This window comes from Bubalus kerabau, chromosome 10 (assembly GCF_029407905.1).
Source record: "Bubalus kerabau isolate K-KA32 ecotype Philippines breed swamp buffalo chromosome 10, PCC_UOA_SB_1v2, whole genome shotgun sequence".
NCBI lineage: Eukaryota > Metazoa > Chordata > Mammalia > Artiodactyla > Bovidae > Bubalus > Bubalus kerabau.
In genome coordinates this window covers 26145421-26168550 of record NC_073633.1, presented here as the reverse complement: position 1 = coordinate 26168550, position 23130 = coordinate 26145421, and the positions used below count along the sequence as shown (strand labels likewise).

The 23130-nt window shown below is 47.0% G+C and overlaps 2 protein-coding genes across 12 annotated transcripts in view; one reads left to right on the top strand and one right to left on the bottom strand.

The window, feature by feature from the left end:
• The window catches only part of SLC7A7 (solute carrier family 7 member 7), a 39049-nt gene extending 27004 nt beyond the window's left edge, over positions 1–12045 (bottom strand). The window contains exons 1-3 of one of the 3 annotated variants that reach the window (XM_055537096.1): positions 11840–12045; positions 9657–9768; positions 5081–5623 (exon numbers count right to left, since the gene is read on the bottom strand). In XM_055537096.1, the coding sequence (XP_055393071.1) occupies positions 5081–5579 (499 nt within the window). In that variant the 5' untranslated portion in view covers positions 5580–5623; positions 9657–9768; positions 11840–12045. Of the gene's footprint in view, positions 1–5080; positions 5624–6682; positions 6760–8010; positions 8147–9656; positions 9769–11839 lie in introns of those variants that run through there. The other 2 variants (XM_055537095.1, XM_055537097.1) reach the window with 2 other exon arrangements.
• A 5938-nt stretch (positions 12046–17983) lies between these two features.
• On the top strand, positions 17984–22649 carry MRPL52 (mitochondrial ribosomal protein L52). Of its 9 annotated transcripts, none has more exons than XM_055537099.1 (5): positions 18103–18197; positions 18302–18362; positions 18439–18506; positions 22040–22104; positions 22470–22649. In XM_055537099.1, the coding sequence occupies exons 1-5, from the start codon at positions 18170–18172 to the stop codon at positions 22620–22622; spliced, it is 375 nt and encodes a 124-aa protein (XP_055393074.1). In that variant the 5' UTR covers positions 18103–18169; the 3' UTR covers positions 22623–22649. The 9 variants fall into 9 exon arrangements, with proteins under 9 accessions (XP_055393083.1, XP_055393074.1, XP_055393082.1 ...); XM_055537107.1 differs by having other exon boundaries at positions 18104–18197; positions 18305–18362; positions 22040–22111; positions 22470–22579; XM_055537101.1 differs by having other exon boundaries at positions 18105–18182.
• Positions 22650–23130: the final 481 nt, after the last annotated feature.

Below are 23130 nucleotides of genomic sequence, written 5' to 3'. Positions count from 1 at the left end.
GTTACTGTCAGATGGCATTGGCCTTGTGGGCTGTGGTGAGTGGGTGTTTCATGGGCCCCTTGACTTCTTTCCATCCTTCAGTGTTGAGAGTGGATCTCATCTCCCACTCCCAGAACTCATTAGCCCACTCCTCCCATTCCCAGCACTCATCATATACAACTGACTACTTTTGCTCTTCCAGTCCACTGACTGTGAGCTCTGGGAAGGAAGAGCTCTTACCTTTCAGCTCCATATTTTACAGAACCCACCACATTCAGTAAATTTTCCTCAAATAGTCAAAACTTTCTTTGTTCTGGTTACATGCCCTGCAAACAATTCCCAGATTACAATTAATAGATGGGTTCCCCAGTGACTATAGTATTAGGAAAGGGGTGTCTTGATCATGAACATATGACTTCTGGTCATTAGAAACCATACAGGAACATTCACCATGTACACTAATAGGCTGACATCATCATGGACACATCAGCCTCTTTTTAGGTAAGTGTGGTGGTGATGGTGTAGTCACTAAGTTATGTCTGACTCTTTGCGACCCCATGGACTGTAGCCCAACAGGCTCCTTTGTCTATGGGATTTTACAGGCAAGAATAAAAGAGCAGGTTGACATTTCCTTTTCCAGGGGATCTTCCCAACCCAGAGATCAAACCCACATCTCCTGCATTGGCAAGTGGATTCTTTACCACTCACTGAGCCACCAGGGAAGCCCAGGTAAGTGTGACTTGGTGGGAAAACGACAACTCTGCGTCACAACAAAGGCATGGCTCCTGAAAGGGCATATGAACAGCTCAGCAGAAGCCCCAGACACTCCCCTTCAACCATCAGTCATGACTGACTGCCCACCTCCCTATTTCAGAAGGTAACCCCATCAACCTTCCATCTGTCCAAGGCTGAATCCTTAGCATCATCTCTGAGAGCTCCTATGTCCTCCACAACCAGAATCAGAAATTCTACCTTCTGACTATTTCTTTATCTATTACTTCATTTCCCTTACAGTGTAGGCCATCACCACTCTTCAGGTTTCAGCTCCCTAACCTGGTCTCCCTACCTTCTATCCCTCACTTTTTTCAAAAACATTCTCCACAAAGTCAGAGTTCCTCTTCAAAGCAACTCTGATTTCATGTCTCCACTTAAAGTCAAAAGTTTTTGCCTGCTCTCAAGATAAAGTCTAACCTGTTTAGGCAGCACAAACCACCCCCGCGGAGCTGGCCCTGAGGCTACATTCCCAGGCTCTCCCTTCTCACCCTTCTACCCACATTCCAGCCACATCAACCACCTGGAATTCTTGAACCTGGACTGGTTCTGTGCCTTTTTGCACCCACTACCTTCACACGCAGTTCCCCCTGTGAGAAGTGTCTGAGGAGACAGCTATGTATATATTCAAAATTCAGTGCAGACATCACAGTCCCTGTGCTATCTTCCTAAGCACTCCTCCCCACAAGAAGAAAGCCATCTTGTCTGCTCCTAGAATGTCTCTTTCCTGGCTGCTTGTAAACCTTTTCTTCTCCTTACTTCTTGGTTTTCTCTTGAAGGATTGTTGTTGTTTAGTCACTACGTCGTATCTGAGTCTTTCGCGACCGCATGGACTGTAGCCTGCCAGGCTTCTCTGTCCATGGAGTTTTCCAGGCAAGAATGCTGGAGTGGGTTGCCATTTCCTTCTCCAGGGAATCGTCCCGATCCAGGGATTGAACTCGGGCCTCCTGCACTTCAGGCAGTTTCTTTACGTACGGAGCCACCAGGGAAGCCCTCCTGAAGGGTCATGGTTAGATAAATGACATATTACTGCCTGGATGCTATCTGGACAGAATGTCTTAGCATCTGACTTGCACTGTGTGTGTTCCGTTGCTCAGCCGTGTCCAGTTCTTTGTGGCCCCATGTACTGTATAGCCTGACAGGGTCCTCCATCCATGAGACTGTCCAGGCAATAATACTGGAGTGGGTTGCCATTTCCTACTCCACTGACTTGTACTGAGTGCTCATTAAACAAGAGCTGAAGGAAGAAACTCATGAATCATATGCCCCTAAATTCTTACTTACAATCTCAGTTGCCCTTCTGAACCTTCTTGCAGATCTCTATGTGCCTCTGAAGATTATTAGAGATAGAACACAGAGATAGAACAAAGTCCTAGAAGCAACCGGGAGAGGGCAATTTTAAACATCACAATCATTAAAACGGTACACTTGAGTCATGATCTATGATTTTTCACTGAATCTCATGTCATGCTCCTAGAACCTTGGAAGTAACAAGTCACTACACACAGTTATTGAGCCAGCCTCAAACACAAGTCTGGTATGCTTTTCACTCTATCGGGCTTATCTCAAATATGCCATAAATCCAGGCACAAAACTCTGTCTTTTATTAACCAGGGAGCTGTCCAGACTAATCATAACTGGCTACTTAACATGTATTCTGAGGAGGACGCACATGTGTACCTAGTGCCCAAGAATTTGAGTACCTCCCTACTCCCAAACTAAAAGCAGCAAATTAAGAAGACTACTGAAGGCAGGCCCAAGGTCAGAATCAAGGAAAAATAGCTGTCAGAGAAGACACAGATCAAAATCATGAGAGGAGAAAACCTGAGGCCCTGAAGTCAAGCCAGTCCTCTGAGGCCACTGAAGAAGCAAATATTCATCCCCACCCAGGGGCCTGGAAAGGCCTTCATCATATAAGCTTTGACATGTACAGTGGGGTGACCTAGAGTCACACACACGAAAGAGTCACATTATGCAGGCAAGAACACACAGCGCTGGTTTGAAAGAGATTTCAATCAAGACGGCTAAAGTAGAATTCCAGTGCTTAAAGGAATGCAGCCATCTTGGAAATCTTAGGTGGAATAATCCTTACTCTACACAACATATGTAACTATATGCCCACATCTGAGGGGACTCCAAGACCAACAGATCCTAAAATTAGTTTTATTAGTAAGTCATCCTACCAAATCATCTGTAAATGATGCCAGAGAAAACTACAGATCGCATTTAAGACCTCAAGGGAAAACTCCCTCCTACAACACAGGGCAGTGGCTTTGCCCCTCCCTGAGCACTGCCAGCATGACACACTGCCCCGCACACAGCCCAAGCCCACCAGGGGCACACACAGCGCAGGAGGCCCCACAGAGCACAGCGGCTCTCTGCACAACCATCAAAGGAGGGAGGCTGGAGGGGAAGCTAGTAGGAAAATGGGGCAGCAGAAAACCTGAAAGGGAAGAGCTCACGAGGGTGACTGAGGCTGGTCCAGCAAGCCGACGCCCACCAGGCACACACTCAGCGGTGCCCCATGGCTGCCCCAAATCAGCTTCCCCACAGCAGGGGCAGGGAGGGGTCTCCAAGGTCCTAGGGCCTCCCACACGGGGAGGGCACTTTTCCAGAGCAGAGGCAGCTGAGGGATGGGGCTGCAGAGGATCAGCCCCTGGGCACCCTCACGTGGCTTTGCTAAATGTACAAATTTAAATAATATTTATGAGATAGAGAAAAGGCCAGGGTAGGTTGAAATGATAGTTTTAAGAATCTAAGGACTTCCCTGGTGGTCCAGTGCCTAAGACTCTGTGCTTCTAATGCTGGGGGCCAGGGTTCGATTCCTGGTCAGTAGATTCCACATGCTACAACTAAGACCTGGCTCAGCCAAATAAATAAATATTTAAAAAAAGAAGAAGACTAGCCCACAAAGAATGTAAACTGGTACAGCCACTATGGAGAACAGTACAGAGGTTCTTCAAAAAAAAACTAAAAACAGAGTTGCCACATGATCCAGCAATCCCACTCCTGGCAGATACCTGGACAAAACTGTAATTCAAAATGATACGTGAAGCCCCGTGTTCATAGCAGCACTGTTCACAATTGCCAAGACATGAAAACAAACTAAATGTCCATTGACTGACGAACGGATGCGGTGTATATACACAATGGAATATTAGTCAGCCTTAAAAAGAATGAAAGAATGCCATTTGCAGCAACATGGATGGACCTAGAGATTATCATACAAAGTGAAGTCAAACAAAGACAAATAACATATGAATCACTTATATACGAAATCCAAAACACAACACAAATGAACAGACTCAAAGAGAAAACCTGTGTTTGCCAAGAGGGAGTGGGGAGTGGAGGGAAGGTTTGGGAGTTTGGGATTAGCAGACATCAACTATACATGGGCTCCCAGGTGGCACTAGTGATTAAGAACCCACCTGCCCATGCAGGAGATGTAAGACATGTGGGTTCAGTCCCTGGGGTTGGGAAGAATCCCTGGAGGAGGGCATGGCAACCCACTCCAGTATTCTTGCTTGGAGAATCCCATGGACAGAGAAGCCTAGTGGGCTACTGTCCATAGAGCTGCAAAGAGTTGGACACAACTGAAGCAATTTAGCACCCACACAACTATTATATATAGAACAGATAAACAACAAGGTCCTACTGTACAGTACAGGGACCTGTATTCAATACCTGTGATATTCCATGATGGGAATGAATATCAAAAAGAATGTATATGTATGTATAACCAAATCACTTTGCTGTACAGCAGAAATTAACACAACCCTGTAAATCATACTTCAATAAAATAAGTTGAAAATAAGAAAAGAATCTAGCCCACAAAAAACTCATGCAAACACAATAGGATATTCATGGGAGTGTTATCGGTAAGACTGAAAAACTGGAACCAGCTGAAATGGCTATTAACAGAGGCCTGGTTGGTTAAATAAACAATATAGCCTTAAAATTAACATGGAATAACTTGAAGCTTTTTTTTTTTTCAGTAGATCTGTACATCGAAAAGAAAACTACTGATAAATTCTGGGAAAAAAAATAACTGTAGAAATATATGTGTACTATAACCCCATTTTTGTAAAACAGAACAAAATTATATCTCTTGAAGGTAAAGGTCAGCAAGGGCAGAGACTGTTAATGATGTTTACAGTGAGAAGTTGGAAGAAAGGATTTTTTTTTTTTTTTGGACACTAAAGCCCTTTGAATTTTCACACTTAGCACACACATGAACAACAACAAAATTGTTTGTCCGCGGCATTCCTTTCCAGTTCCTTATCAACTAAGCTGACTCACACCCCATCCCTCCTGCCCCAGCCCCACTTACAGATGCAGGCAGCAGCCAGCAAGCGGACAGCAGCATAGGGGGCCAAGCAGTTTGGGAAGATGGGCTGCACCAGGTAGTTGGCAAAGGTGATGGCGATGACGGCCTGGCTGGTGGGCTCGATGATGAGGAGCGAGGTCCAGAGACGGACGAAGGCAAGGAGTTCCCCAAAGGCCTCAAGGATGTAGGCGTAGCTGGCCCCAGATTTCTTAATGGTGGTGCCCAGTTCTGCATAACAAAGTGCACCGAAGACAGAGAAGAGGCCCCCGATTGCCCAGATGACCAGGGAGAGGCCAAAGGAGGCACTGTAGATGAGCACGCCTTTGGGGGAGACAAAGATGCCCGAACCAATCATGTTCCCCACAATCAGGCACACGCCATTCAGCAGCGAGATCTCCTTCTTCAGCTTCACCTGCTCCGACTTGGGGCTGGCCTCATTGGCCAAGGGGGTGGCGTCCCTCTCATGCTGGGAGGCCACTTCATATTGAACGTCGTCAACCATGGTGGAGGAGAAGAAAGCCTTTACCAGCTTCCTGGCATTGCCCTCTAAGGAAGAAAGATAAAGATATATATCAGGTTGGCAATTACAGAGAACTCTGCGCCCCAGAAGCCAGCATAGGCAATCCACCCACGCCCACCATTTTGGGGACCTTTTGCCTCTGAATGGAATCTCTTCTCCATCTGGCTCATCGAAATGACCCCAACTTGAATCTTGAAAGAAAGGCACTCATTCCCCAGAGAGAAAACATGTTTCTCATTAGGCCGGCGCTTCCTGCCTGATTTACAAAATAGAAAACTAAATCCTGGTTCTATCTAAGCTCACTGGAGACAGGAAGATGAGCAATTTGGCACTTCCGAGGTGTCACTATCATGACGTCAGCCTGCGTTTCAGCCTTACCCCCTAAAAGTCTGTCTTCCCTCCAATTTCAGCCTCATCTGTCACGTGATGAGATGCAACCTTGAAAACCAAACTTGGAAGCAGCTAACCTGTGGGTTCTCAACACAACACTGCCCTTTTCACCCAAGGACCCTGACTCTGGGAAACCTAAAAGCTTCAGAGATCTCTTTCTCTGGAAACTCACAGCCATGCCCCTGCTCAGGGAGCATCCTTTAACAACCATCCGCTGAACTCTAAAGTCCTAGCAAAGCCCAAGCAGCCCAGCCCCATCCAGAAAGAAGACAGGCCCTTCTCTTTTCCATGCTTTTCCTTTCCCAAATACCACAACCCCTAGTACTGCAGGCCTCTAGCCATCAAATCCCTGCATAGTTGCATCACCCAAAAAAAGGACGGATGAGAGATCGGTCCTCCAAACGTACAGTCCAGCTAGAGATGACTGGAGGCTGCTGATGACCACTCCCCACACAGATGTTGCCGCTGCAGAGACAACACCAAAGCCGAGGCAAGGAAACAGCTGAAGGGGTAGCAAATGCCAGGCATCTCAGAGCAGGAAAAGCTAGGAGGAAGACAGGCCAGGCTGGCCAAGCAAGTGGACAGATTCTAGGGCTAGAGGCTCTAAGGAAAGGAAGCAATTGGACACTGCAGAGCAGTAAAGGGAGACTGGGCAAGATGAGGAGGGCTAAGAGGAAGCGGGGAAGCACACTCACTCCCCAGCCCTGAAGGAAGCAGGGCCCCGGCAGCAGCCAGCCACACAGAGACCAGCCTCTGGGAGCTGTGGTCTGATCCCTCCTGCGTTTCAGTAAAAGGAAAGGCTAGGCAAATGCTTGTGGATTTAAGTCAAATCAAGAAGTCAAGAAGGGAGGAGGGAGGAAGAGAGAGGGGTGTTAAGCAACTGTCTGGGTCCAAGGTTCACTGGCCTTTCACATCTACAAGAGGAAGGCTAGGAGCTCTTGGCTCAGCAGTTTCTGCGATAAGAAGGCACTCTCTCAGGAATCTCCTTTGTCAGCTCTGCTCCAGGACTGGGGGCCCAGAAGAAAGGACCGATGGTCAGCTGAGTGCAGTTTCTGCAACCCCAGGGAAGTTCCCCCCCACCCCCACCGCCAGCTGCCATCCCCAAGCAAATCAGCTGAGGACAGGGCTGCGGCCGAGAAGGAAGGCACAGCCCTCTCTCGGTCCTCCACGCCCCACCTTAGCCCCACTTCTCTCACCCCCAACAAGAAAGGCAGGAAGGCGGCACATTGTGAACAGAGGTTTGTTCATATGCAGATTAGAGGAAGTGTAAGTACAGTCCAACTCGTGATCAAGTGTCCTAAGAGAACTCTGCATACTTCCCCACATACAGTGACAGTGGCTGCCCGAAATTTGTGCCATGACCGGAGGGCTGGGCCCAGGCTGTTTCCAAGACCAAAATATGAGACTCAAACCTCTGGCTGCATCTGTGGCCCACTCACATGTCCTTTCATCCTTGAGAAAACATACCAGGATCTCTGCATAAAGTCCTACAAACACCTTCCCCAAATACAAGTTTACTCCAATTTCCTAAAAATATGGGGAAAGAATTTTTTTTCCAGAATTTTATTCTGGAAAGAACCTCTCCAGAGCTATACTGGAGAGGTCCAAAACAGAGGAAGTTGAGCATTTGGGGGAAAGCAAAAATTCTGTTTTTAGGGGCTACTTAAATTTGGTATTCCTGGTTTCTTTTACCAATAGAAATGTGTTCATTTTGAAATGCAACTGTCTTTCTATCCCTTCTCATGCCCTTTCACACCCTCTTTCCTTATTCAATTATCAGAGAACTAAGATCTAAAAAGCCCCAGGGGGCCTTATCTCCACCCTACAACTTCCCAATCTAGTCCCTTAAACCTTTTTTTTTTCCCCCAGGAAGCTGATTCTGCTGTTAGACTCCCCAGAGATCACATGTCTCCCAAGCCACCCTCACAAAAACATCTTGAAATCCATCCAGAAGACTGTCCTTTTTTCCCAGCTTCCCGCTAAATGCTTCTATAACAGTAACTGTCATTTATTGAGCACTTACCTGAGCCAGAAACACTGCTAAACATCTACATGCCTTATCTCATTTAATTCCTCCAGCAGCCCATAAGGCAGACACTAAGTCACCTCCCAGGATGCCAAAGTAGCAAGGTAGGTGGGCAGGCTAGCCAACACAGCCCAAGCTCTGTCTCTTCAGCCGCCCCACCCACTCTGACCTGCCCAGTCTCTAGCCCTCCTCTTAGGCAAGAAAGCACTTTAGATGGCTCCCTAATGAATTATCTAGAGGAGGATGTGATTAGATTAAAAGAAAGTCTCCGCCATCCTTCAGCCTGAAGTCCAGGCTAAAGACTCCAACAAAGCCTGTCCATCTCCTTCCTGATTGCTTCTTCCCTTTCTCATCCCTTTGCAGGGATGAGAGGCAATTACAAGTCCTCCTGGCAGTGCTGCTATTGCTAGGGTGCCCACTTCTAAAGCAAACAAAACACACGGAAACGCATCATCATGCCAGGCTTTTTAAGATCAAATTCCCTGGCACCAAGGATGGGCATGTGTCCTAATGGGACATAGTGGAAAGGGATGAAGGAAACGAGGGAAAGGGAAACTGTGACAGTAAGTGGGAAGAGACATGTGCAGGGTTTAGTTCCTGGTTGGTGGTATCTGAAAAGTGAAATCATCACTCACCGGGGGTGAAACTCACACTCCAGCAAACAGCACACCCTAGTGGTCTCACCAGGAAATGCTATATCTATAAGAGTAGAATCCTCTTCCTAGCCTACTCTTCAATAAACCTGCACAAACTCCACAGAAGAGGCTAACGAGAGAAAAGATGCCCCATCTTTTCTCAGCTACTACCCAGCACCAGCTCTGTGGGCAGGAAGGCACATCCTTGGTGGTTCACATTCCTTCCTAAGACCCCAGCTCTCAGGGTAATGCCTCCAACCATTCAGGCACCCTGGGACCAGCATGACCTGCCCTGAACTGTTCTCTTACCCCAGGCTTTACAAGAGAATCTTGCAAAGTCTAGAACCTCAGAAGACAACCACCATTCCTGAGGTGCATACATCTCTGAGGACCTAGTGGAGATTACAGGACAACACATTCATCCAACAGAAATTTCAGATTCAGGGCTTCAGGGAACACAAGAAGCAGGGCTCAAAGCAGGCAGTGCCAGGCACAGCAGCCAGTGAAGCCCCTTGCCCTGACCCCTCCCGTGAATGGCAAAACCCAAACACACTTCCTCCAGGAACCAGCATACAGTTCCTCAGTCAAGCTCAGGTTGCTAAGGTGAGAAGGTTCTTTCTCCCCCAGATACCATGTGCTGCCATCCTAGCTCCAACTGGACTATGCTGGCTCCCCAAACAATAGAAACAGACAACAGACACACTCTGCTACAGCTGAATTCCCCCATCTCCCCAAGCTGGAAGCTCAGCTCCTCCCTTCCCAGTTCTCCATTTGTTTTTCTGTATTTCACTACAACAGTCCCTTAAAAAAAAAAAAAAAGTGCAACAAGCAAAAAAGGATTTACTTCAATGACCATGGCTTCCACTAACATAGGGCTGAAGTCTCAGGGCAGAGGGCTGAGACTGGGGAAGGCTGAGGCTAGGAAACAAGCAATTTTCAGGACTCACTCCATTCTCCTCCAGCAAGACTTTCCCTCTTGCCCATTGTCCCTCCCATCCCATCACTTACCTGTCTGAGACCTTTGGGCAGGTGCAAGGAGGAACTACCAGCACTCTGGAAGAGGGGCCGGTGCTGGGAAAGGGAACAAGGGGTAAGGCTCAAGCTCCAGCAACTGTTGACTCTGAGGAGCAGAAAAGGCAGAGGGTGACTCCGGGGACCGAAACGGAAAACAGGAAAACACATGTGTGACTCTGGCCGGCAGTGGGGAGGGGCCAGGGAACGAGTTGGAGCTGGGAATGCCTGTTCAGACCCTGAGGACCTCAATGGCTGCCTGCCTCCAGGCACCTTCTCCGCTCAGAGCCTCAGTTCCTCCCCCCAACCTGCCTCAGTCCCTGAACTACCTGGTTGTCCTACATTTACTGAGTTCTTAAGTTCTCCCAGTGACCTAGGGTACTCTCTTGATGCCCTTTGCATGCGTGCATGCTCAGTGGCTTCAGACTCTTTGTGACCCCATGGACCGTAGTCCACCAGGCTCCTCTGTCTATTGCATTCTCCACGCAAGAATACTGGAGAGGGTTGCCATGCCTTCCTCCAGAGGATTTTCCCAACCCAGGAATCAAACCCATGTCTCCTGTGTCTCCTCCACTGCAGGTGGATTCTTTACCACTGAGCCACCAGGGAAGCCCCTTGATGCCCTTTACAACTCCCCTAGCCCCTCATTCCATTCCCTGCTCAACTCCCACTCACATACTATCCTTGGTCCTGTGGAGGGCACAAGATCCATGGTTAGGGCATTAGAACTCTGTGCTCCCATCTCAAAAGCTGCAGCCACTTCAATCCCTATGTAAGGCAACACATGCCAAGGAAGGCCAGTTGTAGGGGGCACAGCCACACACACACCCAAACACTAAGCAAACCTACTCACACCTCAGGTCCCCAACTGGTTCAGGTGATACGTGGCAACCCAGGTAAGAGCCAGGCAAGTGGACCAGAGTAAGCCCTGGCACCCTGGGCAAGCTAATGAGTTGGCACCCCCTCAAACCAAGATTATTTAAATATCTGTTGAATGTTTACTTAGCAGAAGTGGGGGAATACCGACGGAATAAAAATTGGAAGCCTCATTCTTTCTATTCAAGAGTAGAGTTTGAGGCATGAATTCATTACATGCAGTTTTCTGAAGCAGACAGTTTCTTGGTAGGCATATCAAATGATTTTGAATGTAGACAATAGCACAAGTCTCAGGGAGTGGCACTTCACAGCGAGGTGCAGCATTTTCTGAATTCCAGCTGTGACCACTGCCTTTAGGCAACTTGTATTAATACCTGTACCTGCATGTTGCACAATTATTCTAGAGACAGGTGGTCTAGGTAAGCAGTCATCAAGGATTCTTCAGTGGAAGGGAGCCAACTTACAGTTCACCAACAGACAGAAATCAGAGCTCATTGGCTCCAAAAGTCTGAATTACTCCAGGATAATTCAGTGCCCTTTTAGACCCAGGCTGCTTGCCCAGCTGGCCTGCACCTTAATCCCACCCTGGACTCAGGTCCAAGTTGTAAATGAGGGAAATCCTAGGAAGACAGTCCTAAGGCTGCCCCTGTTGGCACTGGCCCCTACTTTCCTCCCCTCACTCCAGCCACGCTGGCCCCCCTTGTTGTTGCCACACAAGCCCTGACATCTCAAGGCGTCTGCATTTGCTGTTCCCTTGGCCTGGAACATTCTTCCCCATGATATTGCTCCTCTCATTCCATTCAGGTCTGTGCTTAAACACCACTCTCAAGAGACCTTCCCCGAGGAGTCTCTGAAGGAGTAGCTTCTTCCTTCAGCCAATCTCCATCCCCTTCACCATGCCTGACTTTTCTTCAAAGGCACTGGCTACCACCTGGAGTTTGTTGTCGCTTCCCCCACTAGAACGCAGCCCCACTAGAGCGTCTTCATTCACCGGTACCCCCAGCGCAGGGTCCGTGTAGACAGTCAAAAAAGGGTTTGCTGGAAGAATAACTGGATGAATAATGCCTTTCTTCCTAGACTGGTTTCCAAGTTGAGCTCCGGGAATGTCTTGCACTTGCTCTTCAGGCCCTGCTATGCTGCTGCTGGCCTGGCTCCCAAGCAACTTTGAAAAGTATCTACTCTTTTTGATAGTAATGGGTTGAAGGGAAGGAAAAAGTATAGTTTTCTCAGTTTTACTGGGAGGCCTAGAATGGTTTGAAAGGGACTTTCTGTTTGATCAATGGGAAAACAAAGACAAAAAGCACCTCATTAACGCGCCTTCCCCGATCGATCGGAAGCTCTGTGCTGCAGTCCCACACCCAGCTCAGGTGGCCGGTCTGGGCGCGGCGAGAACAAGGCGCGACGTCCGCGAAGCGGTGAAAGGGCAGAGGGGACGAAGGCGGAGTGAGGCGAGTGCTCAGGTTCACGCAGATGCAGGTGGATTCGAGTGGAACCGCAAACCCTTCAGCGGGAACTCTTTTCCCAGACCCGCCCCCGCAGAGCCCCGTGCCCCTCCCCCTCTCCCCTCCGCCCCCGCCGGGCCGGCGCGCCGCGCTCACCTTTGCCCGGGTCTCCCACTCTGCCCCCCAGCCTCGCTCGCCGGCCCCGCCCCTTGACGTCGTCCCCGTCGTTTCCCGTTACTTCCCTCTTTCGGCCCACGGTTCCGTGTCTGCAGCCCCAAGGTCTCGCCTTCCCAACCCCGACCCAGCCACCGCCAGTCCCCAAAGCCCTCTGGAGAGCTCGGTTAGCACCCGATGTCCAGATCTGGCTGCGGAGGCCGAGGCGGGCTCTGCGCTGGGGCACCAGGGCCTCACTACACCTGGACCCCTTCGTTCCCTACACCTGGACCCCTTCGTTCCCTCCACCTGGCCAAGCAGCCCCCGCCCCTCCCCGGGCTGCAGGAGGCGCTAGAGGCGGGGTGGGGGGGATTGTGGTGGGTGCAGTCGAAGATCGCAAAGGTTCGAGAACCGAGAGGCCTCGCAACCCGCTCCCCTGCCCTGTCCTCGCTCAGCCAGAGCTGCGCTGCCCTTGGGAAATGAAAATGACCGCGGATACCCTTAGAGGCGTCCTCCGCCCCCACGAGCGCTCAGCTTCCTCTTCCCTCCCTCCCAATCCAGCTCGAGCTTGTCGGCCCAAGGTGGGTCTGGGCGAGAGCCCCAAACCCTGGCAGCCCTGCCTCCAGCCCCGAGACGTTTTCGGCTGAAACTCCGGAGGGACTCTGGACCGCAAAGCCCCGTGGGGGAAGGGAGGGAGATGTTCCCGCTAGGAGCCAGGGGAGGGGTCTCCCGGAAGGGCGACTCAACTCTCCGCCCCCTCGGGGAAGCTGTTGCGTCAGCTTCGAGATCCCAAATTAAAGCAAGTGGTCTCCACCCGGCTGGAAGGTGTCAGGCCGTAGAGCCGCCGCCAGGAGGCAGCACGTAACCAAAGATGTCAGAGCAGAGGCTGGAGTCCCCAACGCACCTTTCTTGGACCCAATAAAAGAGGGAGTTGCTGGGCTAATTCAAGGAAAGGAATCTGGAAATGTTTCACCACGTATTAAAACTAAAAGATGACTTCTAAATAATACAATTTCCTTTTGTATACCTTATGGACAGTCCAGCTTTGACATCTTTTAAAGCCAAAGATTCGCTACAGGGATTCATAGCGAACCAACCACCTTCAAGACCTGTCTGGTGGAAAGGCACATATAAGAGACTTCCCAGGGACAGGCAAGGAAAAAAAAAAAGTGTAGCCCTGAGGTTATAATTTACCCATCTTGAAGCTGGGGCATTTAACACACAATTTAGCCTATACTGAATGAGCAAGGATTTGACAGCAAGGTAAAAGAAAAGGAATATGTTACAATAGATTATATAAGCAATAAGGAAATAATACGCAAAGCTATGTATTATGTGAGTGGGTGGTTTATAACTGTCAGTTCCCACAGTTCTTGCATAGAGTGACAGTGATTTAGATCTTTGTTGAGCTGTCCTAAGAAGGAATGTGAAACAAGACACTTACCAAATAGTTCGCTCTTCTTCAATCTTAGAATTTAGTCACCGAATGCTGAAAGGGGAAGAGGTTGCAAAATGAGGTGGAATTAGCCACCCAGAGTCAGCCTTACTTATGTTTTTTCTCCAAAGTCATCATTACTCATCACAACAGTTTAAAAAGAACCAAAATTATCAGTGCACTTGTACAGAAATTACTGTATACAGACCTGACAGAACGATATTTGAATAAACGTGTTGGACAAAAACATCAGTGGTTAAACAAAATGTTAACGCCAAATACAGGCCACGGTGTGATGCCCTTGAGAAGCAAAGGACTTTTAAGGGGAAAGACATGGAGCTCAGATTCCTGATATTTCTCACCATTGTTACCTCCAGCCTTTGCCAGATGAAGTCCAGAGGTTGAAAGACATTGAGTTAGGGGATGATAAAGCTGCTTTCCTGTGGCTTAGAGTCTGGTGAAGTCACTGAGGAGTGCTGTCCAAGTGCCAAACCCCTCTCCACCCAACAGTGTTCCATAAGGTCCCTGAGAATGTTGATGATGTTAGCTGTCAGCACCTGGAGTTCTCTTTCTCTCTCCCTCTCAAAATCCTGACACCTATTTCCTGCTATTTACAACCCACAGATTGTCCCCCTGCCACATCAGTCTAACCACGTCAAAGGCTGAACTTATCTTCCTTTCCAAGACCTTTCCCCCCCGTATTCCCCAGTTTTTCAGATTTAGCTTCCCATCCTGCCCTGAAATCCTCCAGCCCTGGCTCCTCGACTCCCTCAGCTATTAAACTAGTACATGTGTTCACTTTTGCATGTGGAGTTCATACTGTCTACATTTTTTTCTAACATTTATTTATCTTTGGTGATTTCTTTACAATTTGATTTGATTTATGTCATACATTAACATAATAGCACCCCACTCCAGTACTCTTGCCTGGAAAATCCCATGGACAGAGGAGTCTGGTAGGCTGCAGTCCATGGGGTTGCTAAGAGTCAGACACGACTGAGCAACTTCACTTTCACTTTTCACTTTCATGCATTGGAGAAGGAAATGGCAACCTACTCCAGTGTTCTTGCCTGGAGAATCCCAGGGATGGGGGAGCCTGGTGGGCTGCCGTCTATGGGGTCGCACAGAGTCGGACACAACTGAAGTGACTTAGCAGCAGCAACATGAATTAACCATAGGTGTACATATGCCCCGTCCCTCTTGAATCTCTCTCCCACCTCCTGCCCATTCCCACCCGTCTAGGTTGTTACAGAGCCCCAGTTTAAGTTCCCTGAGTCATTCAACAAATTCCCATTGGCTTTCTATTTACATCTGTTAGTGTATATTCTTCCATACTACTCTATTCATCTCACCTTCTCCCTCTTTTCCCCCACCCTTGTCCGTAAGTCTGTTCTCTATGTCTGTGTCTCCATTGCTGCTCTGAGAAGTTTCATCAGTACCATCCATCTAGAAGTCATATCTATGTGTTAATATATGATATTTTTCTCTTTCTGACCTACTTCACTCTGTACAATAGGTTCTAGTCATCCACCTCATTAGAACTGATTCAAATGTGTTCCTTTTAATGGCTGAGTGATATTCCATTGTGTATATGTACCACAACTTCTTTATCCATTCATCTGTCGAAGGACATCTAGGTTGCTTCCATGTCTTAGCTATTGTAAATAGTGCAGCAATGAACATTGGGGTACATGTGTCTTTTTCAGTTTTGGTTTCTTCAGGGTACATGCCTAGAAGTGGTATTGCTGGGTCATATGGTGGTTTTATCCCTAGTTTTTTAAGGCATCTCCATACTGTCTTCCATAGTGACTATATCAATTTATATTCCCATCAGCAGCGCAGGAGGCTTCCCTTTTCTCCACACACTCTCCAGGGCTTATTGTTTGTGGATTTTTTGATTATGGCAATTCTGTCTAGTGTGAGATGATTTATCATTGTAGTTTTGATTTGCATTTCTCTAATGAGTGATGGTGAGCATCTCTTCATGTGTTTATTAGCTATCCATATGTCTTTGAAGAAATTATCATCTACATTATCAGTTCACCTTAATGCATGTGGCCTTTACTATGATTTTATACCCATAGTGTATGAGTTACTAGAAGACAGGAGTATTGCTGGTTTAACTTCTTTATATAGTGTTGATGGTAGTGCCAGCCTGCTTTCCTATGAATCTTGAACACACCGACTTTATTTTTCCAGTCCTTGGTTTCTACTACTTGATTCTCCAACTGTAAATTAGGTAATGGGATTTCAGTGCTGTCTGCCTCAGCTGCCTCTCAGAACCAGCCAAAGACACATGGAGGCTGGCTTGGGAAAGGTATTACTCAGTCACTGTTGCAACTGTAAAATAAATCCACATCCACATTTTGGTTCAATTTCCTGATCTCTGAAAATTACAAGCAATCTCCATAGTGACTGCTTCCTGATCTGTCTTATCTACTTTATAGTTTTATTATGAAATTTTAAATAGAAGAGCTTATATCATTTATACAGAAGTGTTTTGATAACTGAAAATTAAGTGTACAAATGTAAAATGGTAGTAGTACTCTATTGTCTTACTTTCCTTGCTAAGTTTTTGGGTCCATCCATTGGCTTATAGCCAAGGTTATTTTATTCTCATCCTTTTTTCTAGTTCAGCCCTCCCCTGTACCATTCTTATTGTTATCCAAACAGCTGCCATTTACTTCTTAAACCAGGATCCACCCTTCCCCTCTTTCAAAGTGCAGTTCAGAGCCACCTCCTGTGGAAAAACTTCCCAGTCTTGCAGGAGGAAATGATAAACTTCCAGATAGACCATTACACCACTCCCTCAGGTTTCCCCAGTCAGCATGTATTTAAGTGTCTAGCCTAGCACAAGAGTAATGGACACTTCTGTAAAAGCTTCACCATTTTTATAGCACTTTCACTTACGTTATCATTTTCTAAATGTTTTCATAAATGTGATATATTCAGTTTTGTCAATGAAGAAATTAAAGATAAATGACTTCCCCAGGGTAAGTACAGGCATACCTCAAGATAGTTCAGGTTCAGTTTCAGACCACCATAATAAAAGAAATATCACAATAAAGAGAATGACATGAATTTTTCAGTCTCCCAGTACATGTAACATTACATTTACACTACATTACGGACTATTAAGTGTGACTAGCATTTGTTGTTTGGAGAAGGCAATGGCACCCCCCTCCAGTACTCTTGCCTGGAAAATCCCATGGACGGAGGAGCCTGGTAGGCTGCAGTCCATGGGGTCGCTGAGGGTCCGATACGACTGAGCGACTTCACTTTCACTTTTCACTTTCATGCATTGAGAAGGAAATGGCAACCCACTCCAGTGTTCTTGCCTGGAGAATCCCAGGGGCGGGAGAGCCTGGTGGGCTGCCGTCTATGGGGTCGCACAGAGTTGGACACGACTGAAACGACTTAGCAGCAGCAGCAGCATTTGTTGTTATTGTTCAGTCGTGTCCGACTCGTTGCAACTCCATGAAATACAGCACTCCAGGCTTCTCTGTCCATCACTCTCTCCCTATCATTATATCTTAAAAAAAAAAAACTTTAATTGAAAAAGTGCTAAAAAAATGTCAAAACAAATTACAAGAGTAACATCAAAGATCACTGATCACAGTTCACCTTAACAATAATACCAAAGCTTGAAATACTTCAAGAATTACCAAAATATGACACAAAGGCACAAAGTGAATGAATGCTCTTTGAAAAATCTGGCACTGATAAGACGTTCTATGCAACGTTGCTACAAACCTTCAATTTGTAAAAAAAAAAAAAAAAAAAAATTGCAGTACTTGCAAAGCACAATAAAAGTATGTCTGTAAGTGATTTAAAATAAAGAAGCCACGAGATCGGGGTTTGCCACTTACTAGTACCTGCCTCACAAGGCTTTCGCATGGATATTACACAATGTGTGGTGGTAGCTTTATAAAAATGGAATCAGAGCTTAGCGCCAATTCGGCTTCCTCCAGAAAGCCGTCTTTGACACTATACTCCAGATCAAGTTTTCATATGCTTACAAGCAACACCTACTTCCCTTCCCAGTACTCATCTCAGCTGTAATATTACTGTAATATGTATGATTACTGTCCTCTTTCTCTAGACTTGGAGCATAGGGACCTTTGCTTTGCTCTCCACACTGACTACAGTGCTCCTCACATGTAAGCTCTTCAACTTTGATAAATGAGTGAGAACTGAAACCCTAATTTTGATTCACTGTAGATTTCACTCCGGCTAAGGAAAACATGTTAGAGTGATGCTAGAAGACAGAATGAGGTCACGTGGATGTTACTCAACTGAGATAAATTTCAAAGGACTAGTGGCCGCGGCAAGGACATAGGCTGTGGGGAGACAGTTCAGAACGGTTTCGTCTGAGAGGACGCGACTTCCACAAAGTTGTACCCAACACTAAGAACACATACTCAGAACAACCGCTCTCCTCCAAAACACCCTGGAAGCAATTTTGACCCTCTTTTCCGTACGATGAGCCAAGATGGCGGGGCCCGTGTTTGAATACCAGATTCAAGATGGCAACTTCCTGCTTCCCGCGCAGCGTCGCGCGTGGCCAACGAGGCCACGCCCACTTCCGGCTCCTGCGCCTCAGCATGGCTGCTTTGGGTATGCTGCTCTCTAGTAAGTGGGTGTGAGGTCGGTGGGCTCCGGAGTTTCCCGGGGTGGGCCGCGGATCCCTGGGCTGGCTGCGCGGCCTCTCTCCCAGCTCTGCCCCGTTTTCCCAGCAGGTGTCCGGAGACTGCATTGCGGCTCCGCGGCTCGGGCAGGCAGCCAGTGGCGACTCCGGTGAGTGCCCGTCGGGAAGAAACTGGGGGGCCAGAAGTTGGCCTCAATCCTCACCGAACTGTTTTTCTCCATCCAGGCAGGGCCTTGCTGCCAACCCCTCCGGCTACGGGCCCCTTACAGAGCTCCCAGACTGGTCGTACGCGGGTGAGCGCTGATCTGAAAGTTAACTCCACTTCGGAGATTTTCACCCTGAGGGAACGCCCCTGGACGTAGCGGAGCTGGGAGTGGGGGGAAGGAGTGTCAAAGTGGAGGTGTGTCTGAGCGGACAACTTAATGAACTTTATGTTTGGAGTTGGGAGGGAAGAAGCCCTGCTGTTTAGTTTGTGAATTAAACTACACCTGTGGAAAGGAAAGCTGGACGGAACCTCTCGGCTTGTGGGGATAAGCAGAAAATAATTCTCATTTAGGGGGTCACCGGGGAGAGACAAGACTTTGTGTTGTCAAAGAGAGACGTGAATTTTTCAAAGTTAGGAAGGGGACTTCACTGGTGATTGAGTGGTGAGGACTCCGTGCTCCCAATGCAGGGAGCCTGGGTTCGATCTGATCGGGGAACTAAATCCCACGTGCCACAACTGAGAGTTTGCCTGCAGCAGCTAAAGATGCCGCAGGCCACCCACAACTAAGACCTGGTACAGCCAAGTAAATAATAAAAATTTTTAGAAAGTTAGAAAGAACTGCCCTTCTGTGTGGGGAGTACATTGTTGAGAGTTTGTTATCCTCTGAGAGAGGCTTAGAAGAGTGAGGGCAGAGCATGGTGGGTTCCCTTTGGAAAAAGTTTCTTCCTTTAAAAAAAAAAAAAACGCCCTAAAAAAGAAGGACCTTAGAAAATCTGAAGCCATTCCCCACTCCACTGGAACTCCAGTTCAGAGGTGGGAAAACTGCCTGGGAGCACACAGCTAGGTAATAGCAAAGCCAAGACTAGAACTGGGCAGAGACCAGGCAGGCCCCCTTCAACAGCACAGAGTATAGTTTATAGGAGTATGAAAAAGAAATAGTGAAAGTCAGTCGCACAGTCTTGTCTCACTCTTTGCGATCCCATGGACTCTAGTCCACCAGGCTCCTCTGTCCTTAGAATTCTCCAGGCAAGAGTCCTGGAGAGGGTTGCCATTTATAGGGATATAAACCTATATAATCAGATATGTGGTGGGTTAATCAGATATGTGGTGGCTGCGGAGGATGGTGAAGATTTTTTCTACTTGTTATTTACTGTAGGAAGTCTAGGATTTCTTGAGATATTGGAAGGACTCTGGAATTGATTTTTTTAATTTTTTTTTAATGCGGACCATTTTTAAAGTCTTTATTGAATTTGTTACAATACTGTTTCTGTTTTTTTATGTCTTGGCGGTTTTTTTGTTTTTGTTTTTTGGCCTCAAGACATGTGGGATCTTAACTCCTATTGTAGCACAGCACAGGCTTAGTTGCCCCACAGCATGTCCCCTGCATTGGAAATAGGATTCTTAACCACTGGACCACCAGGAAAGTCCTACAATTGATTCTTAACCCAGGCTTGCTTCTCTACTTGGTAACTTTATGGCCTTGGACAAGTTACTTAATTGTATCTCAGTTTCCACTTCTGTAAAAGGATACCTATCTCAGGTGGTTCTTGTAAGGAGAAAATAAAACATCCACTGTAAAACACCTGATGTACACAGTATTGGTTCCCTTTCTTGATGAATAATATCTCTTCTTTGTCTTGCCTTCGAACTTTGGCAGCATTTTCACTCTCTTTGTAGAAAGTATCCCTTTATTCTCCATTATAAACTACTTGAGATCAAGATACTGCATTTTTCTTTTTTCCAGCAAATCAGCAGATGGTTATGAGATGTTTATTATGTGCCTACACTATTTGTATTACAGTGAAAGTAAGGGATATAGTCCTTGATCCTAAGGAACTTAAAGTCTTAGCTGGTAAAACAAAGCATGATATTTTAAAGATTAATTAATATTTCAATGCTCTGCCCCTTTCCAGAAGAATTTGAGATAGCTAAATAAGACTAAAAATAATCAGTAGTACAGTAAATGTCCCCAAGTAGTAGGTTCCTCTGTCCATGGGATTCTCAGGCAAGGATACTGGAGTGGATTGCTATTCCTTTCTCCGGGGGATCTTCCCTGAGCCAGGGATCAAACCCAGGTCTCCTGCATTGCAGACAGATTCTTTACTGTCTGAGCTACAGGGAAGCCCTTCAGTTCAGTTCAGTTCAGTTGCTCAGTCGTGTCTGACTCTTGGCGACCCCATGAATTGCAGCACACCAGGCCTCCCTGTCCATCACCAACTCCCAGAGTTCACTCAGACTCATGTCCATTGAGTCAGTGATGCCATCTAGCCATCTCACCCTCTGTCATCCCCTTCTCCTCCTGCCCCCAATCCCTCCCAGCATCAGAGTCTTTTCCAATGAGTCAACTCTTCGCATGAGGTGGCCAAAGTATTGGAATTTCAGCTTCAACATCAGTCCTTCCAATGAACACCCAGGACTGATCTCCTTTAGAATGGACTGGTTGGATCTCCTTGCAGCCCAAGGGACTCTCAAGAGTCTCCTCCAACACCACAGTTCAAAAGCATCAATTCTTCGGCACTCAGCTTTCTTCATAGTCCAACTCTCACATCCATACATGACCACTGGAAAAACCATAGCCTTGACTAGATGGACCTTTGTTGGCAAAGTAATGTCTCTGATTTTTAATATGCTATCTAGGTTGGTCATAACTTTCCTCCAAGGAGTAAGCATCTTTTAATTTCATGGTCGCAGTCACCTTCTGCAGTGATTTTGGAGCCCCCAAAAATAAAGTCTGACACTGTTTCCACTGTTTCCCCATCCATTTCCCATAAAGTGATGGGACCAGATGCCATGATCTTAGTTTTCTGAACGTTGAGCTTTAAGCCAACTTTTTCACTGTCCTCTTTCACTTTCATCAAGAGGCTTTTTAGTTCCTCTTCACTTTCTGCCATAAGGGTGGTGTCATCTGCATATCTGAGGTGATTGATATTTCTCTCAGCAATCTTGATTCCAGCTTGTGCTTCTTCCAGCCCAGCGTTTCTCATGATGTACTCTGCATAGAAGTTAAATAAGCAGGGTGACAATATACAACCTTGACGTACTCCTTTTCCTATTTGGAACCAGTCTGTTGTTCCATGTCCAGTTCTAACTGTTGCTTCCTGACCTGCATATAGTCTTTAAATGTCCCCAAATAGACAAATATTAAATGATGGAGATGCATTTCTTTCAGAAGGGAGTGACAGAGTTGAAGAGGTTAGAGAAGGGTGTCTGGGACAAGTAGGGCTGGGGTTAGGCCTAAGAATGAGAATTTGGCTGAAAGGAAAGGAAAAGAGGATATTTCATTATGGAGTGAGATAGAATTCAGCAAGGACTCAGTGGTGAGTAGAACAGTAATCCAATTGCTTGAGTGGAGTGTATCTGAAGATAAAACAGGAGATTCAGCATCACAAAGGACCTTGAATTCTAGGCTAATGATGGGTAAGTAGAGTAGGAACATGCCTTGGAGCTTATTCTTGGTGGTTCTGGCATACTTCGCCATTGAAGATGAAGGAAGTGTTCTAGGGGAATGAAGCTACAGTGAGAGGAGCTTGAGATTGGTTCTTCCCTGTTTTGCTGTCACAGCCACTTGGCCAGGGTACTGTAGGCTCTAACACTTGCCTTTCCTTTCACTTCTATCTGCAGATGGCCGCCCTGCTCCTCCAATGAAAGGCCAGCTTCGAAGAAAAGCCCAAAGGGAAAAGTTTGCGGTGAGTGGCTAGATCTCCAGCCAGGACAAACTGTAACTGGCTGGAGAACATTTAAATTGTAATTTGTCCTGAGTTGGCACCTAAGCTGACACGTACCCCTCACTTGGAGGTTTTATGCACTGAAGGTTTTAACAGTACTGTGAGAAGGGAGACTAGACTGGGGCACTCTTAAGGCAGGAACCAATGGTAGACACCCACTTTGCTTCCTTCCTCCTGCTTGCCAGCGCAGGACCTGGTTCCACCCCTTCCCCAGTCAGTGGTGTCACTTTCCAGCCGAAACCTGACTTTGATGTGTGAATGAAAGGATATATGGTGCAGAGCTCAAGCCCCAGATGTTATCCACACTGTTTTCCTGTCTGTTTCAGAGACGAGTTGTACTGCTGTCACAGGAAATGGATGCTGGATTACAGGCATGGCAGCTCAGACAGCAGGAGAAGTTGCAGGAAGAAAAAAGGAAGCAGCAGAATGCTCTTAAACCCAAAGGGGCTCTACTACAAAACCCAGGACCAAGTCAATAAAAAAGCAACTCCTGTTTCCCTTCCCAAGCCTGTCTCTGGCTTTCTTTTCTAGTACCTGGATGTGTCTTCCCTGCCAGAAGAAAGCCTTATGTTCCCCATCAGGGCAAAAGGGTGGACACCAAGAAGAACAGGCTATAAAACCACTGCCTGGAAGGGTTGACTCAGTCCCCTCACCCCCAGCTCCATTCCAGTTCAGCAGAATCTTGCTCTAGAGTATTTACTCCCTCTTTTACAAGCCATACTGGCCCTACTATGAGCAGTAGTAGCTGCTCTGCAAACATGAAAAAGGGGGCAACAGTTTCCCTGGTTTTAGCCAGGCACTCAAGCCTTTAACAGCCCATACACAGTTGAGGCCACATGCAGTAATGCATTTAATAAATATTTTGATCAAAAGCTTTCTAGCTGAGATCTACTTTTTGGCAAGAAAATAGTATCAGTTTTCCTACACTTCAGATAGATGGCCCTAGAAGATACTCCCACTGGGAAGGCGGACATGGGAAGAGCCAAC